This window comes from Diabrotica virgifera, chromosome 3 (genome assembly GCF_917563875.1).
Source record: "Diabrotica virgifera virgifera chromosome 3, PGI_DIABVI_V3a".
Lineage (NCBI taxonomy): Eukaryota > Metazoa > Arthropoda > Insecta > Coleoptera > Chrysomelidae > Diabrotica > Diabrotica virgifera.
The window spans coordinates 220,202,798-220,221,739 of record NC_065445.1 but is presented as its reverse complement, the minus strand read 5'-3'; the positions used below and the strand labels follow the sequence as shown (position 1 = coordinate 220,221,739).

General features: G+C 32.4%; 1 protein-coding gene across 1 annotated transcript in view; it reads right to left on the bottom strand.

The window, feature by feature from the left end:
• Nucleotides 1–18,942, bottom strand: part of LOC114325940 (titin) — a 333,570-nt gene that overhangs the window by 121,141 nt on the left and 193,487 nt on the right. The window contains exon 7 of the mRNA XM_050647669.1: nt 6,843–6,875. Within this exon, the coding sequence (XP_050503626.1) occupies nt 6,843–6,875 (33 nt within the window). The remainder of the gene's footprint in view (nt 1–6,842; nt 6,876–18,942) is intronic.

Below are 18,942 nucleotides of genomic sequence, written 5' to 3'. Positions count from 1 at the left end.
TGGTAGGGGAGCAAAGTATGCTAAATGTGCAGTCACTCGAGCGTTATGGGGACATATTGGGTTGTGAAGAGTAGGTCCTAAAACCAAAAAAAGTTAAGTAAAGTTTTCCATTTTAGTGGGCGCTTGTCATTTTTTAATTTAATTTTCCATTTCCAACAATCGTTTTTTCCGATTATAACGCCATCTATCCATAATTCTAAAAAATGTTTCGAATAAAAGTTACGTATTTTTACGTAAGGAATCTAAATCTGCAATAAAAAATGGGGGCTCCTATTTAAGATTTGAAAAGTGTATTATACAGTTTTTCGATCTGATGTTCATTTCGCGAAATATCGCGGGATTCGTATTTAAAATATTAAATTTACCCCCCACTCCTCTCCGTGAGAAACCATGTTTGGTATCATTCGATAGAATTTAAAAAAATATTGAGCACATATTTTTTAGTTTTCCGATCTGTCATTCATTTCGCGAAATATTCGCTTTTTTCTTGTGAAATTTTGGGACTCCCCCATTTCCTTACGCCCGGCTCAAATCGTCAAATTTTTGAAATATACACTCTTTTGCATGTACTTAACTTACCTTATCTTAATGTGACAATTTCGAGTTTTTTTAAAGGTAGATTTTTTTTTTCGGGCCCCCCTTAACGAACTCCCCTGTGTTAATAGCCAATGTGTATATAATAGAAGTACATCTTCAGGGTACCAGGTTTCTCCCCATATGATAATCTGACGCGCTCGAGTAACTGCAAAAATCCCCGCTTGGGCTCCCCTACCAATATTTTCAAGAAAGTATATAATTCATACGAGGGGATCATTATTTAAATAATGAAAAATGGATAATTTTTGCACAAAATTTACTTTTGTAACTGCTGTGGGCTGTGGTAGTTCATGTTTTTATGAAGGTTTTTACAAATTTTTTTCTACAAAGGTGAAGAAACAATCATTTATATAAGACTTACTAAATTAAATTTGACCCTTAATTTATTTAAATAATTGTAAATTATTATTTAAAAACAAATTTGTAAAAAAATATTATTAATTAGGTAATATAATTAATATATTAATAAATATAATTAATAAGCACTATAAAACATTTTATATTGCAGAAAAAGTTGTGTTATGTGTTATGTTACAAATTTTATAAAGCAAAAACACATTGGTTGAAAATTATTCAATACTTTATAAGATATTTAATTTGTTTATTAAATATTACTATTTTTTTAATTGCAAAAACGCGGTTGTTGCCGATAGAGGACACTTTTATAACGTCTCATTTATCATAATTTCAATTAAACTACCCTCCAAAATGGCGTTTGAAAATTGTTGTAATTTGTTTATAACTTCTTTTTTTAGTAACATTGCCGGGATTAAAAATTTTGATTCTCTTTTTCGATATTCGTGTTCCTAGTGATTTTTCATACATTTACAAAAGAAAAAGTATTTCTGGGACCATTTTTTGTCAAGATAGCTTTCCAAATTTAAAAATGCGTAATTTGTTTATTTATCAATATTAACATCACATCAATCCTACTACTTAACAAGGCAATTTATAGATATAGTAAAATATGTAGAATATTTTGAAAAATAATTATTTTCGTAGCGACCTTAATCAAAACTTTTTGTTTGAAAAGAGATGGAGGAGAAGTTTGCAATATCTCCGTTAATAATGGACCAATTTCAATGTAGGGTTTAGAGATATACTCACGCTCTTCTAAATTTAATATTGATAAATAAACAAATTATGAATTTGTAAATGTGGAAAAGCTATCATCTTTGGATCTTTATAGAAAAACTTTTTTTGTGAATACATATGTGAAAATTTGTCAGGAGACGAATATCGAAACCGCATTTCAAAATTTTTAATCCCGGCTATATTATTAAAAAAAAAACAAGTTAAATATAAACAAATTATCAAAATTTTCAAACCCCATTTTGGAGTTAGTTTAATTGAAATTTTGATTTCTCAATGCATTTATCGAAAATATACATCAAATTTTTTCTGTTTTTACTGATAATTCAGCTCAACTTCTCCTGAAAAATAAAATATTTTATAGTGTTTATTTATAATGCAAATAATAATTTTTTGACAATTTGTTTTTCAAACTTTATTTAATTTATAATTAAAGTAGAACCCCACAAATCCGAACCACGCTAATCCAAACGTTCGGCAAATCCGAACCAACAGAAAGTGAAAAAAATTAAATAAATCAAGACAAAAACTTAAAAACATGTTTATTATACAGAGTAAAACCAAGAAATTGAACAATGTATGATTAATAGGACTTTGACATTTAAAATTTCTTAAAATGACTACATACTTTATACGTAGGGTTTATAAAGGTTAAATACAAACTTAGTTCAGTTCTCTTGCAGTCAACTTGAGTCCAAAAATATTGTCCACACTTTTTCTTGAACGTTTTGCGACACAAAATCAACGACAACAAAAGCTTTGAATTATTAGTTAGGCTAACTTTCGGACAGTGGCGGCCGGTCAGGGTCGGCAGTGCCGACCCACACATTTATAGATATAGATTTTTTTAATATTTGTATCTATGAAATAAAAAAAAATCTGTCAGATAATACAGACTAAATTTTATTCATGGTTTTTAAAAGGATTTGATCAATCCGAGCGTTAAAGTGATCCCTGCGCATAACAGACTTCTCAAAAAATGAATGATCCGAGCCATTCATCTGACTTTTCAGCTAGCCGTCCCCAACTCATCCGTAGCTTGACGATTTACACGTAAAACTCAACGAAATAACAAGTCGATGAGCAAGCGAACATTACATTCTCTCCGTGGGCAATAGCAGATACGGGATGGCAGGTTAAGCGGCAGGTACGGCACATTTCGGTCTGCCGGTCGGTGTCTCATTTGGAAGCATGCATCGGCAGAAATTGTCAAAAATAATCACGCCGTTTTACGTCGTTTAATTGATACTGTCATTTTTTTAAGTTGTCAGGAATTATCATTTAGTGGACATGATGGATCGAAGCATTTGTTAAAAATCAAAGTAATTATAGAGAATTAATAAAATTGTTTTAGAAATACCTATTTACTTTCTGATTCGAAGTGTATTCGTAATGCAGAATGAACTAATACATATAATCAAATAGTTACATTTTGAATAACGTTGAATCTGAGATTTAGAAAACAATTTGCTTTTCGCTGGAAGTAGATGAAACTTCTGATTATCATGTCATTCACAATTATCAATTATTATTGTTGTTCGATACGCGTTACTTGGTAATATTTATGAGAGGTTTTTAGGTTTTAGAGATGTGAGTAAAAGCAATAAGGCAGAATATATTTTTGGTGTTTTAAAGAACAGATTAAAATTTTTTGATATCAAAAATAAATTGGTAGGGCAAACTGAGGCAATCTTATGACGGCGTTGCTGTGATGAGTGGTGAATTGAATGGTCTCCAGGCAAAAGTTAAAACTATTGCATCACAAGCTTTATTTACTCACTATTATGCGCATATAATGAATTTAGTTTTACATGATACGTGTAAAAAAATAAAGAATATCGTCTTTTCTTGCCAGTTTAGATCACCTAAACGGATTACTGCTTTAGAACAAATTTGTTTCGAAAAAAAAAGCGAACAGTTTGTCAGACGCGATGAAATTTTAAATCTCGGTTAGTTTTATCTAAGCAGATTATCTCTGGTAGTTTTAGTATCTGTAGCAGATTTTCGTGTACATCTTTTGGAAGTTTTTGATTTTATTATCGAAGGCGATGATTTTGAAAGTGGCGATACCTCGATCCGTGAAGCAATCGGTTTGATAACTTTATTAAATAATAATTACTCTTTTAATATTCTTTTAAATATTTTTAAGACAGAGTTTGCCCAAGATATTCCTTGTTGTTCAAAATCAGTCAACTGACATTATTTATTCCAAAAATAGAATACGAAAGCTGGTGCAAAATCTCAGAGATTTTCGTAATGATAGTAGTTTCCAATATATAAGCAGTGACGTTTTGGATTCGCTTGATATTACCGAACCATCCCAAAAAAGACAACGACATGATACATATCTCGAAAAACGAGTAAGTATATCTTGAAATTTTGGATACCTACTATTATATGCAAATAGATACTCGTTTTTCGAATTTTGAAGATTTGCAAATTTTTGACCTCTTTGACGATTCAAAATTTAAAAGTTACCTTCGCCAAAGAATTTCCAAGATATTTATTATTACAAGTTAGGTACTTAAAAATTATGCCGATCCAAATATTTTCAGAAAGTGGGATAAGTTACAAAATATGTATGTATAATTCTATGTAGTAAGTACTGCAATTCATTACAACAAACTGTTCATCAATTTTCTTGTTAGCACCAATTTCTGCCTCAAATAAACGGGATTTACCTTGTCTCAAAAGAATCAACACGTATTGTCGAAACACCATGAAACAAGAGAGAATGTCAAAGTACATCAAATAAAAAAAAAGCAAAAAACAACAAAATCTCCTATGATGATTTAAGCCTTTTAGTTTGATGGTATACCTATATGAGGAGACAAAAAACCTTGCCGACCCTGTCTCCAAGGCCACGAGCCGCCACTGCTTTCGGATAATCCGAACTTTTTGGAATCAGAACAGGGTGCCCCCCCCCCCCCAATTAGTTCGGATTTGCGGGGTTCTACTGTATTTAAATAAATTAAGTGTCAAATTTAATTAAGTAAAGTCTCAAATGAAAACTTTTTCCTTTAGCTTTGTAGAACAAGGTGGCAAAAACTTTCATAAAAAAAGCCGCAGCAGTTAAAAAAGTAAATTTTGTGCAAAAATAACCCATTTTTAATTATTTAAACAATGATCTCCTTCTATGAATTTCTTAAAAATATCTTTTCTTTTCAGCTAAAGTTTGATATAAAATTTATTCCAACCTGTACGGAATTACATTTTGATTTACAAGTATATATTATAATTTTATTTGATTGGACTATAATGCTAATCAACGATCATAATTTTATCACCCATCCATTCACGATCGGTAAGTTCGTGAAACTCTAGTTCGACCTTCATACCTCAGCCGCTGCCGCTCGAAAAAAACATACACCGAGGTCTAAATATAGCAGAGATGCATTAGCAGGCGCGTATTTAGCTATTTTCCTGCGGGGAATTTAAATTTAGAAATGCCTTCGGGAAGAAATACATACCGTTGTAATTAGTTACAGAAAATGCGTTTTTTAGTCAACTCGAGATTATAAAAATGTTCGGCAACAAATATTTTCGAATACTCTTACATACAATCAGAAGGTTACTCTTTACATAATCAATTAAAATCATTTTAAAAATGAATAAACATTTTCAAATTTCGTTGCAACACGAAACTACAGCCGCATTATATTTTAATTCAATCAGAGAGCACTGCAAGTGCCTCTACCGGTTTCAAGAATTTTTAGTCTCTCATCAGGAGGCACATATTATGCAGCTCTCTCTCTGAATGAACCAGAATAACCCCAGACGTGCAGTCACGAATTGCAATGAACAAAAGGTGGGTATGCCCTAGCGACATCTGCTAGAAAAAAGTTTAAGTTTTTAAAATCAATGGGAAAATCCCAAAAATCCCACAAACGAAGTTTTTACTTCTGTATGATTTTTTAAAGTTTTTAATCTAATAGCACACAATTTAATATTGAAAATACCATATTATATTCTACCAGATCAAAAACATTGGAACCATTCTCTGAGCACACCTCTGAGGCTCCTAAAAATGCAAATTGCAAGCGATAACGGATGCTGAGAAAGGAAGATGGGGGAATTTTACAATTTATAATTCACGTCCCATCTGCTCAGCGTGGTTCAGCCCTTTCTCAGCATCAGTTATGGCTTGCATTTTTAGAAGCCTCGGAGCTGTGACCAGTGCATGGTTCCAATGTTTTTGATCTGGTAGGATATAATATGGTATTTTCAATAGTATTTTGTGTGCTATAACTTTTTTTAAATAATTTTATTTGCAATATATCTAGCATTGGGAACAATATTTTATTATTGTAATTGTGTAGGATTTGCATACAATTAAAAAAAATTCAAAAAACATTTTTATACCTAAATTATAACAGAATATAATCTAAAATATATATCACAGAAAAAAAGAGTTGTTTTTGTCTTTATTTTGACCCATAAAAACGATTAAAATCGAGAGAAAATTTAAATTATAGCAGCCAGTCCAAAAGGCGCCTTCATTCGTCGTGACGTCATAAAGTTAAAAATGTTCATGGTCCCCGCCATTAATTTATTGCGTTTGATATTCGTTTACTTGTCTTTTATGGATAAATTTTTAGATAGTTGCTGTGAACTAGGCCTAAAAAATGTAATATTTCAATGGACTCATTAAAAATTTCCAATATTCTTTAAACGTTTTAAAAAATCATTGGTAAATCGAAGATGATGTAAATCATTTAGTTTTAGTATATATTCAAAAAACACACAGCTGTAATTTCAACGCGCAGGGTACCTACGGAAGAACTGTTATTGCGCATATGCGCAAGAGAGTACGAATTGGAAAATGGCGAAGAACACACCGTTCGCATTTAGCAAAAATTTTCAAATAAATCAATAAATCGGCGTGATACAAAAATTGTCAAATTTGCTGACTTAGTGCATGAAAGAGTGCAGACTTGACTGGGGCCCCAGATTCAGAGACGACAACAAAAACAGTGAGTACCATCTTTTTTCATCAGTTGTGTATTTACCGGTTCATAATCATTATATTCTTATCAATTTGTATGTTAGTTCACGAAATTTAAAATTAGCAGGCCTATAGGTACTACAGTTCACGAAGAAAACAATCATATTATTCAAAATACCGTGTGCTAATAGTATATAACAAAACTTACCGGTATGATAACGTAAAACAAAAACTCGCTTACCTGAAAAAGAAAACAAAATTAATAAAAAAATTTCTGGATATAAACATTTTTAAAAAATAATTGATAACGACACACTTCGCTATGTGTTATTCGTTATGCGGCTACGCTGTATGTACTATTTGTCCTTTGAAGTGTGTCAAAAACCGATAACTGGACGGATAGGCGGATTTGCTATTCGTCGTTATGTGTTATGCGTGCGAATAGATGAATGACCCCTCCACACTTCGTGCTATGCGGCTGAATAAGGCGCATAACAAATAACATATAGCGAAGTGTGCTGCCGCCATATGCGTAAAATTTACACTATTATCTGCGCAGTTCACAATGCATCTTATCCCATTGATCGATTTGACTGACGTCACTGTCCCCCAAAGATGATGATTGACAGAAGTGTTAAGTTCCATAAAACAGCTCTTAAAAAGAGATTAATGTTGAATGAAAAGGGTTCGCATTATGGGGGAAGTATTCGCAAACAGACAATGTCATTTTATCGTCCAACTATTTATATTTTATTCCAAATCACCATATGATACAGTAGGAAAATATGCGTTAATCTCCTTAGATGAGGATATATTGAGATCTAGTTAGACCGGTTTCGTGAATAAAAGAAGATTCTGTTAGCACAGCATCAAATAATAATTTATTAGAAAATCATTAAAGCTTCAAGTCAAAATTCAAACCAGAAATGGCCAATAGAATTTGAAAAACGGATGTCTATTGAAATTGTGAAAATTACAACTTTTGAATGTCCTTCGTATGCAACCGTGAAAAATTTGAATTAAAACAAGATTAGTAAATGCAACAATAGTCATAGAGAGTCAGCAGTTTTTTTTTGTTTTCTGGCCTTGGTTTGAAACCTTTAAGGTATGAGGTATGATTCCAACAACGACTGCAGACGTCAGTTGCAGCTGTCCCCGTGACAGACGTCACTACTTTGCACTATTACTTTGTATGACACTGATTCCGACATCTGACTGCAATTGCTGTCCGGCAGAACGTCAGTTGCTAATTATACAAATTAATAGTGCAAAGTAATGACGTCTGTCATGGTGACAACTGTAACTGCCGTCTACAGTCGTTTTTGGAATCGTATAGACCTGGATCCCGCGTACCAAAAAAAAGTTGATTAATAGCAAGCTGAAAATTTGTTAATAGCTTAACGGTGTCTAGTCGGACAAACTTTGATGTATGGGAACACTGGAAGTTTTAATTGGGGAACAGGTTAAAAATTTAAAACGTCAGACTACGAAAACGTTCCATGTATTTTGTCGGACAGAACTTCCAATTGATTTACCATTTCATTAAACTCTCATGCAAAAATGTGAGTGTTTATCGAGAATTGGGCACTTTAATGAGTAGAACACGAAGAACATGTCAAATGACAGGAATCATGTTGGTTAGTAATAGCAGACTGATTTTTGCATGAGAGTTTAATGAAAGGATAACAAATCAATTGGATGTTCCGTCCGACAAAATACATGGGACGTTTTCGTAATCTGACGTTCCAAATTTTGAAACTGTTCCTCAATTAAGACTTCCCCTGTTCCAGTGTTCCCGTACATCAAAGTTTGTCCAACTAGACACCGTTAAGCTATTAACAAATTTTCAGCTTGCTATTAATCAATTTTTTTTGGTACGCGGGATCCAGGTCTAGTACCTTCAGCCACATTGTCGGCAATTAACACATTGTTCAAATGGTAAGTGCTGTGAATATGATTGAGGCTGGTCTTTCACAAGCTGATGTTTCACGTAATTTTGACGGTCTCGAAGCGCGATTTCGCGATTGTGGCGTCGATATGAACAATTTGGTAATGCCAATAAAAGACATGGTGGTCGTCATCGTAAAACTAGTCCTCTACAGCATCGTTATGTGATAGGATTAGCTCGTAGAAATGTGCATATAAATGCACGTGAACTTTGCGGATCATTAGCAAATACAGACAACATATTGTATGTAACCAAAATTTGAGGAATAGATTACGTGGAGCTGATGTCCATTGAGGGTTCTTATGTTACGTCATGGAAATCGTGGGCATTAGATTAAGGTGGGCACAACATGTACATTAAGGCTTACAAGAATTTATTTCTGTGTTATTTACAGATAAAGCTAGGTTTTGTCTCTACTCTGATACAAGAAGAGTGAGAGTTTGTAGAGGACCTAGTCAACAAGAGAGACTCAGGCATGTAAAAGGTGTTCGTCTACATAGTGGTCTACAAGTTATGTGGGCTGGAATAATTTTTATCATCGAACTGTTCCCGTTTTTGTGGAAGAGTCATTTGCCACTGCTATAGGTTCTGATAATTTGCGTTACATGCAGGAAAATGCTAGGACACATACTGCTGCAATAGTAAGAGATGGTTTCGTAATGAGGATAGTACACTTTGACAGTGGCCAGCACAATCACCTGATCTCAATTCTATCGAGCATGTATGAGAACTTCAGGATGGCTCCTCATCTGCACAATGTTCACAATAGACAAGGTCTTCAAGAATTTCTTACACAGGAATGAACTTTAGAACAATAGTTACACCTCTAAAATTCTTGCATGTCCTCAAACTTTCCTGGTATCCCCGATAGAGACGGAATTTTTGTTGTCAATAAAAGTTATGAAATTATTTGTATACAGTGCTAGTCAAAAGTCCGTCCCCCTCGTATCTTTTGAACGGATATACTTATAATAGTGAAATTTGGAGGGAGAAAATAAACGGACATAGGCTTCTTAACTAGTCATGACAGGGGACGTAATAGTGACAGATGACTTTACAGCGCCACTGTGACAGATAATTTTAAATGGGACCTTATGGCAAGTGATACCTCATTTGAAAGGTATTGAAAATACCTATTCATTCATACCAATTTTTTTGGGTTTAAGTTGATTTTGGTGAATAAATATAACATTGTAATTTCGCATTTAATTAATCTTCTTCTTTATGTGCCGTCTTCTACTGAAGGTTGGCGACCATCAAACGATAGGTTTCTCTGTTTTGTGCTGCATGTATTATGTTCATGCATCATTTAATTAATAAAAATTCAAATGCCTGCCTTTTATTAATTAAATGCGAAACTACAATTTTATATTATTTCATTTATTCATCAAAATGAGCTTAAACTCAAACAAAATTAGTACGACTGAATAGGTATTTTGAATACCTTTCAAACGAGGTATCACTTGCCATAAGGTCCCATTTAAAATTATCTGTCACAATGGCGCTGTAAAGTCATCTGTCACTATTGCGTCACCGTCATGACTAGTTAAGAAGCCTATGTCCGTTTATTTCCTCCCTACAAGTTTCACTATTAGAAGTATAACCGTTCAAAAGATACGAGGGGGGGGACTTTTGACTAGTACTGTATATTTTTTCACCTTGTCTAGATAGTTAACTGTCCCATCGTATAGTACGTTATTATCAAACAAAACAACTGAAACGTATGAAAAATATAAAGAACAACGGAAAATAATAAAAATATGATAAAAGAAGCAAAAGAAGAAAGTTGGAAACAATTCGGGGAAAAACTAGAATCAGATAGTAAAAGTAACCAAAAGCTGTTTTATAAGACCATGAAAACTTTAAGAAAGGGAAAAAATATAGTTCAATTTACAATTAGAGACGAAACAGGAAACATTTTGACACAGGAATAAAAAATAATGAAAAGATGGAAAAGGTATTTTCAAGAACTATTATCAATCGAAAACGAAACACCACAACACAGTATACCATTAGCGTGACAAATACCGGAGAAACCATAGAAGAAACGCAAGACACTGCAATAACATGGGAAGAATTTACACAAGGACTGGCAAAAATGAAAAATGGAAAGTCACCAGGGCATGATAAAATAACAACGGAGATGCTCAAATATATGGGAGTACAAGGACAACACATATTATTACAATTAATAAACAAGATACGGAAAGCTGAAAGAATACCAGAACAGTGGAAGATCTCGTTAATACTACCCATATTTAAATCTGGAGATAAAAGGAATGCAAAAAATATAGAGGCATAATGCTCTTGTGCTCGGCGATGAAACTGTACGAACAAATATTACAAGAAAAGCTGACAAAGATAATCGATACAACATTAGCAGAATCTCAAAGTGGCTTTAGAAAAGGAAGAAGTGTGCAAGATCACATGTTCACTATTAAACAGATCATTGAGAAAACGAAACTCAGAAGAGGAAAAGCATATTTTGCGTTTATCGACTTACGTGGAATGAAATATTAGAAGAAAATGGCATGAAACTAAACCTAACAAAAACAAAAGTAATGGTAGTAGCACAAACTAAAGAAAACGTGAGTATTCAGATCAATGGTATATGTACACATATACAACAAGTTGAATGTTTCGAATACCTGGGTGTAAAAATTGAAGATTCAGGGCAACAAGGTTTAGAAATCGATAAACGTATAGAGAAAGCAATAAATTCATATTATGCAATGAACAAAACTTTTACAGGAAAAAAGGAAATAGCGCAAAGTACAAAATGAAAGTATTTAGGCAATATATAGACCCATACTCACCTTCGGTTGCGAATCGTGGACATTAACAGAGAGGCAGACGAGCAAAATACAAGTGACGGAAATGAAGTACCTAAGAAGAACGAGAGGAGTCACAAGACTTGACAGGGTAAGAAATGAGCAGATAAGAGAGGATCTGGAGGTGGAATCAATCTTATAATTCATATAAAAAAGACAAATCAGCTCTTGGGGACATTTACAAAGACTAGACGATAGAAGACCGGTAAAAATGATTTGGGAAGCGAGAGTAAATATTAAGAGGAAGAGAGGAAGACCAAAAGAAACATGGGACCAAGCTATTGGAAAAGTTCTACAAAAGGGAGGCAAATCCTGGAAAAAAGCAAAATAGGTCTGGATCCCGCGTATGAAAAAAAAAAAGTTGATTAATAGCAAGCTGAAAATTTGTTAATAGCTTAAGGGTGTCTAGTCGGACAAACTTTGATATATGGGAACACTGGAACAGGGGAAGTTTTAATTGTTGAACAGGTTAAAAATTTGGAAAGGTCAGAACACGAAAACGGCACATGTATTTTGTCCGACAGAACAGACTTAAACTCTCCGAACAGAGATTAAACTCTCATGCAAAAATCAGACTGTTATTTATCACCAAATGGGCGTTTTAATGAGTGGAACATGTAGAATATGTCAAATGACAGGAATTATGACAGGTGATAAATAGCAGTCTGATTTTTGCATGAGAGTTTAATCTCTGTTCGGAGAGTGTAAGTCTATTCTGTCGGACAAAATAAATGTGACGTTTTCGTGGTCTGACCGTTTCAAATTTTTAACCTGTTCCACAATTAAAACTGTCCCTGTTCCAGTGTTCCCATATATCAAAGTTTATCCGACTAGACACCCTTAAGCTATTAACAAATTTTCAGCTTGCTATTAATCAACTTTTTTTTCATACGCGGGATCCAGACCTGAAAGTCTTGGCACAAAATAGAAGTCAGTGGCGTAAATTTGTACACAATCTAAGTTATTATTGTAATCCCGACACCAATATGGTAGAAGGGAATTTGATTATATATAGTACGTTATTTTGGTACCAATCGAATAGTTCATTTTACACTGAAATTAAAACAACTTAGAGATACTTATTTGGTATACCAGCAGACTAAAGCAAGAGAAAAATGCGAAACCCACCAGCCGACTAATAAATAATAACCGGCGCAGCCCCCGCGATATTTTTCGAAAACATTCAACATCGGCGCACTGAGTGGGCCGCGAATAATGCAAATTCGTAATCCCACTGTATCGAAAAACAAAAATGAAATATCCGCGGTGTCTGTGGGGTGTTGAATGGTTCAGACTGCAATTATTGTTCGAATCAACTAATTATTGTTAACGGTAGATTTAATAACTTCATTAGCCTTACATAAGTAAAGAGATTGAGTTTTACTACTAACAGTATTGTGTAATTAGTTCCTATGATAATCGAAGCAATACTTCACATTCATGAAGCCACCATCCATGTGAGATTATATTTTTTATCGCCAACCGTCACTAAAGTCATTCATTATTGTATTCATTTGAAGCTATTTGCGGCAGTAAAGTAACACTTTATTGTAATGAAAGAAGAATTTTACTTTACCTGCCGCGATTAATCAAATTAACTGAGATTGAATGTAAGCGGTCGATGGCAGTAATCGATTATTTATTTGAGTGAACTTAAAATTTATTTACTTTAATAATTTTAAAAATATTGTACAAAATTTACGTTATTATTAATTAAATTTATGTCAGAAAGTGAAATTCCGTAGTATTTCGCAATTATATTCATAAAATATAAATGGAAACTTTACAGATTTAGTAATTAGGTACTTATTCAATATTGATTACTTGAACAACTATCGATTAAACATCGAAATCGACCATCATGCAAAAGCATTCTGTCATCGTCATTACTGCCATACGAAATTTTTATTTCGTCTAAAATTGATCAAATTCTTAAATCTTTTAAGTTTTGTATTAATACAAATATATTATGAAATGGTGTTTTTGTTAATTCGATTATATAAAATATAGGACGGTGACAGATATTAATGATAATTTGTTAGCAAATATATTTATTTAGATTTTCTACTATTCATCAAGGGAAAAGTAACTGCGCTACGGAAGGCTACACTTCATCAACAATAACGTAACTATTAATAGTCTAGGCGCCAGAGGGGTCACCGTGTCATATTCAATTCTGATGGACAAACTCAACGGTTTCTTATGGATTTTTGGCTGCTGATTACGAATTTCGAGGGAGGATTTCGATCCGAGTGGTCAAAAAATTGTTATAAACAATTTAATTGTTTATAAGGCTCTGGCTCATAAACTAAAAAAAAATAAAAAACCGTTTACTAAACTTAAATCTAACAATTAGAACTTAAGATACATATTGTAAAATTAGTGCACAATGCAAATTGCAAAATAAGTATTTTTCGAAGCTTTATCAATCGTAACTCAGCTTCTACGCATGCAAATGAGTCTTAGAAGGTGTCGTTTTAAAGCTTAATTAACAGTCTTCCAAACAAAGTTTGTTAAATTACTTGACCTTCATTTGTTTTAAAGTTATACCCGTTTGAAGTTACAATTTTCTTAAAAATATTGTACATTCATTTGTTTATAAGGATTTCAAGCAAATTTGAGCTATAAACATTTATACTTTAATGAACAATAATGATAGAAAAACTCAAAAGGAACAATTTGAGGTTATGAAAATGTTCAAAGTTTATTTTTGGCCAAGATGTCGATATTTTAATAGCGCGCGCTATGAGGCGCAAGATCGGCTCACCGCGTAAAGGTTCACGCGCTAACTTCTCGATGCAAATTATAATTTCTATGTATACATACGTTATCTTCATTTTTCATTTATGAAGATCCTAATAAAATTTTATCATATAATTCTTATAATTAAATCATCATACTGTACCTCGTATCACCTTTCATTCTATTTACTTTGTCTTCTATTTTTTGCACTAAATGAGAAAAAAACATTAAAAACTAATATTTCAGACGTACAACTAAAAAGTAAGTTGATATTATTTTTATTAATACTATTTTTAAAAACATTTTTTTTCATGAATCTGCAAATCTGCATAGAGATATACAGGGAATATCAGCTTTTTTACATCTGCATAAGTTCTTAGCGAAATTTTAACAGTTACATGGTGGTACAAGTCTGTTCTTTTAGGCAGTAAAACTAAAACCTTTTGAGGCTTCAGAGTCTAATTATCTATATGATATCCATATAAAGTGGATCTAGTTCTTTTGCAGCATCATCAAGGCCCGAAAATTGTGTGTATGCCGCCACATCATAAATGCTCGTTTTATATGCAATGATGATGCTGAAAAGAACTCGATCCATTTTTATATGGATACCACATATTGGCTCATTTGCATGCGTAGAAGCCGAGTTACGATCGATAAAGAGTCGAAGAATACATACTTACTTGACTGTGAGCCAATCTTGCGCCTCATAGCGCGCCATTAAAATATCGACATCTTAGCCAAAAATAAACTTACGAACATTTTCGTAAGCTCAAATTGTTCCTTTTGAGTTGTTTTATCATTATTGTTAATTAAAGTATAAATGTTTATACAGTTGAGTCCGCGAATCTTTACACGTGCGTCATCATTTAAAGCACACGAAATAAGTCGATGATAAGTCGGAAATTGAAATTTACTAAACGCAACAGCAAGTGACAGTAAGTAAATTTCAATTTCCGACTTATCATCGACTTATTTCGTGTGCTTTAAATGATGACGCACGGGTAAAGATTCGCGGACTCAACTGTAGCTCAAGTTTGCTTGAAACCTTTATAAACAAATTAATGTACAATTTTTTTAAGAAAATTATAAATTTAAACGGGTATAACTTTAAAACAAATGAAGATCAAATAATTTAACAAACTCTGTTTGGAAGCCTCTTAATAAAGCTTTAAAAAGACACCTTATAAGGCTCATTTGTATGCGTAGAAGCCGAGTTACGATCGATAAAGCTTCGAAAAATAATTATTTTGCAATTTACATTGTGCACTAATTTTACAATATCTTCAGTTCTAATTGTCGGATTTAAGTTTAGTAAACGGTTATTTTTTCGTTTTTTATTAAGGAACAAATTTTATTTGAAACATTTTTTTTATCTCTTTTAGTTTATGAGCCAGAGCCTTATAAACAATTTATATACAATTAAATTGTTTATAACAATTTTTTGACCACTCGGATCGAAATCCTCCCTCGAAATTCGTAATCAGCAGCCAAAAATCTATAAGAAACCGTTGAGTTTGTCCATCAGAATTGAAAATGACACGGTGACCTCTATTTGGCGCCTAGACTATAACGGTATTTTTAAATTTTGGTATTTTATTTTAAGTGTTAAAATTGGTTTAATATATAAATAAAAATACAATTAAACTGTTTAAAATATATTTATTTCGTTGAAATTATAATAATAGAAGTCTAACGTCTTACGTGCGTAACAAGTACACACACTCTTGTTTAATTAGGATGTAATTAAGTAAGTGTTAACGTTTTTATGTTTGGCGATAAAATTTTGTATGCACCACTTCAGTAAAGACCCTTTATCGAACTCGTCTGTTATTCGCCTCGCTCGCTAACGCTCGCTCTGCTCATAATACCAGACTCGTTCGATAAAGAGTAACTTTACTGACTTGGTACATAAATAACTATTTAAAACGCATGAGCTGTAACATTGAGTTTATTATTAGGAGCTTAAGTACTAATAAAATTCGTCCAAACACCCTACAAACAGAATATTAGTTATTCACAATATGTTTTCCTAGAAGTTAATTTAGTGAGTTCTTGATTAGTATTTTTTCATGAAAAAGAAATATATAGGGTGGTTCAAGAAGGACGGTGGAATATTTCGCGAAATTTACATCCGATCTAAAAGCTGAAAAATGTTTCAATATTTTTTTTAAATCTATGGAATGGCCCCAAATACGACCCCCCACCTTCAGCCCCTGTGGGTGAGGCGGAAGCAACTTGGCAATTTTAAATCGGAACTTCCATTTTTTATTACAGATTTGCATTTCTCATGAAAAAATAAGTAACATTTTTTATTCAAAACATTTTTTAGAATTGTTTATAGATGGCTCTACAATCGAAAAAAAAACAATCATGATACCATAGAAAAATTGTGGAAATGGTCTAATAATCTAATATCTCAAGAAATACACTTTTAAATAAAAAACGAAAAAACAGGTGTTTATTATTTTTCAAAAAATATATTGATTGACATGACACATGAGGTGGTGGGCAGCTTTAAAATCTTAAATAGAAAACTCCATTTTCTAATACACGTTTGGATTCTACATGAAAAAGTAAAAAAAATTTATCTGAATTTTATTAACTTAACACATTATAAACTTATGAACTTAAACAATGATATTTTCATTTTAAAAAATAAAAATATGTACTATCATTGTTAGAATTTTATTATTCACAAATCTTATTTTCATGATAAAAAAACACCCATTAAGAATTAAACAATATTTCATAATTAACTAGTTTTGATGAGAAATAAGCCACAATTTTACTAAAATAGTACATTGTTTACCGGGTAGGAAAAGCTTAACATTCCTGGACGACTGTGAAGATTGCTAAGTCGAGGCGCAAGCCGAGACTTAGCAACACAGAGTCCAGGAATGTGGCTTTTCCTACGAGGTAAACATACTATTTTTCCGCAAATCGTTTAAAATTCGACAGATATTGATTGATTTAAAAAAAAACGCGATAATTTTATTCCCAAATAAATGGTGCTTTGAAATTCCTAATAAAATTACTTGGGTTACTATGGAAACGTATTGAGGTTGAATTGTCAAACTTGACGCTTATAAATTTAATTGCTGGTGTTCTCGAAAGTAAAATGATAAGTGATGATGAAATTTCCATTCCTGGGACTCCTCCAGAGCTGGTTGAGGCAGTGAATACTGCTTCATTAGAATTATTGCCAAAGAAATCAAGAGAAAAGTACGAAAATGCATACAGACGTTTTATGGATTATTAATAATTTTCTATCATTTATGTAGAACACTAACAACTGTACGGAAATATCATTTCCTTACAGTAAGGAAATGACATTTCCTTACAGTAAGGAAGTCCTGACTTTTTCTTCAAGAAATTTTGACAGGAATGTCAAAATTTCCTGGCGATTTGCGGAAAAAATATTTTTTGTATTTTGACAACGGCATCCGATATGGACGTCGAAACCTTAATAAAATCATTTTTTTAGTAAAATTGTGGCGTATTTCCCATCAAAACTAGTTGTCAAAATACAAAAAATATTTTTTGTATTTTGACAACGGCATCCGATTTGGACGTCGAGACGTTAATAAAATCATTTTTTTAGTAAAATTGTGGCTTATTTCCTATCAAAACTAGCCACAAGAAAATAGCTTCAGAACAACATTACAATATTTCATTCAAATATGAATTATTTTTATTATTGTTAAATATTTGCACTTGTTAAATATGCATATTTCCATTAAAAAAATTGATTTCTTCTTAATTATATCCCTGGGGGTGGGTGGGGATGCAAATTTTTGTAATACTGAATACAGAAACCAAAACTGCAATAAAAATGGGGGTTTCCATAAAATATTTCAAAGTTGCCCCTTGCCACATCCTCAGGGGGTGGGATAGGGTGTAATGTTTAGTGCCATTCGATAGGTTTTTGAAAAATGTTAACACAAGATTTTATGTAGTTGTTTATCTTTGAAGCTGGTGGCAACGAATAAAAAAAAAAGAAAATAAGAAAAAAAATAAAAGGGCGTTTTATCCCCTGAGAAAATGTGGTAGTCAGTACTTAGTTCCTGAATGTTATGAAAGCCTTTTCCGAACATCTAAAATCAAACCGACTTTTACACATCTCGAAGCCCTACATCTAGATGCCCTCTATCATGAATGTTCTTTCTTCTTTCTTCTGGTTTTTAACTGGTTACCCCCAAATCCGATAGGATTATTCCTTGGACTCAAAGGAGCCTATGTACCTATATATTTATTTATTATTAAATATAAAGATTAAATTATTACCAAGGGCCATAAGTCCCTTAGAATAAAAAAAAATTCTTTTGAATGAAATAGCTATTCGAAATTAAAAAACACACTAAATTTTCTCTTTTTTGTTTTCACCCCTGTTTATTATTAAAATAAACATAAATATATAACTTATTAAAATAAACATAGAAATTTTCAGGGACTTTCAGCCCTCGGTACCAATGTAATCTTTCATTCTGCGTTTAAATTTTTCAAAAATAATAATTAGTTTTCTCAGGATTCGAAAAAAATTAATAAATTTAAATAGGATTGGACCAAGATTTTGCGCCTACCTCCTTAAGAGTTATCATGTTAATAGCTAAGTCAAGAGAGAAGGTGGTTAAATTAAATTATTAAAAACTTGAGTTTAGGATTCCATTTACATAAGGACTAAAACATTATTTTATTATAATATATTAGATGGCGTACCAAATTAAAAAAGCAGATTACCAAGTAGTTTGTCACTTCAACAATTATAGAAAAAAATGAAAGTAGCC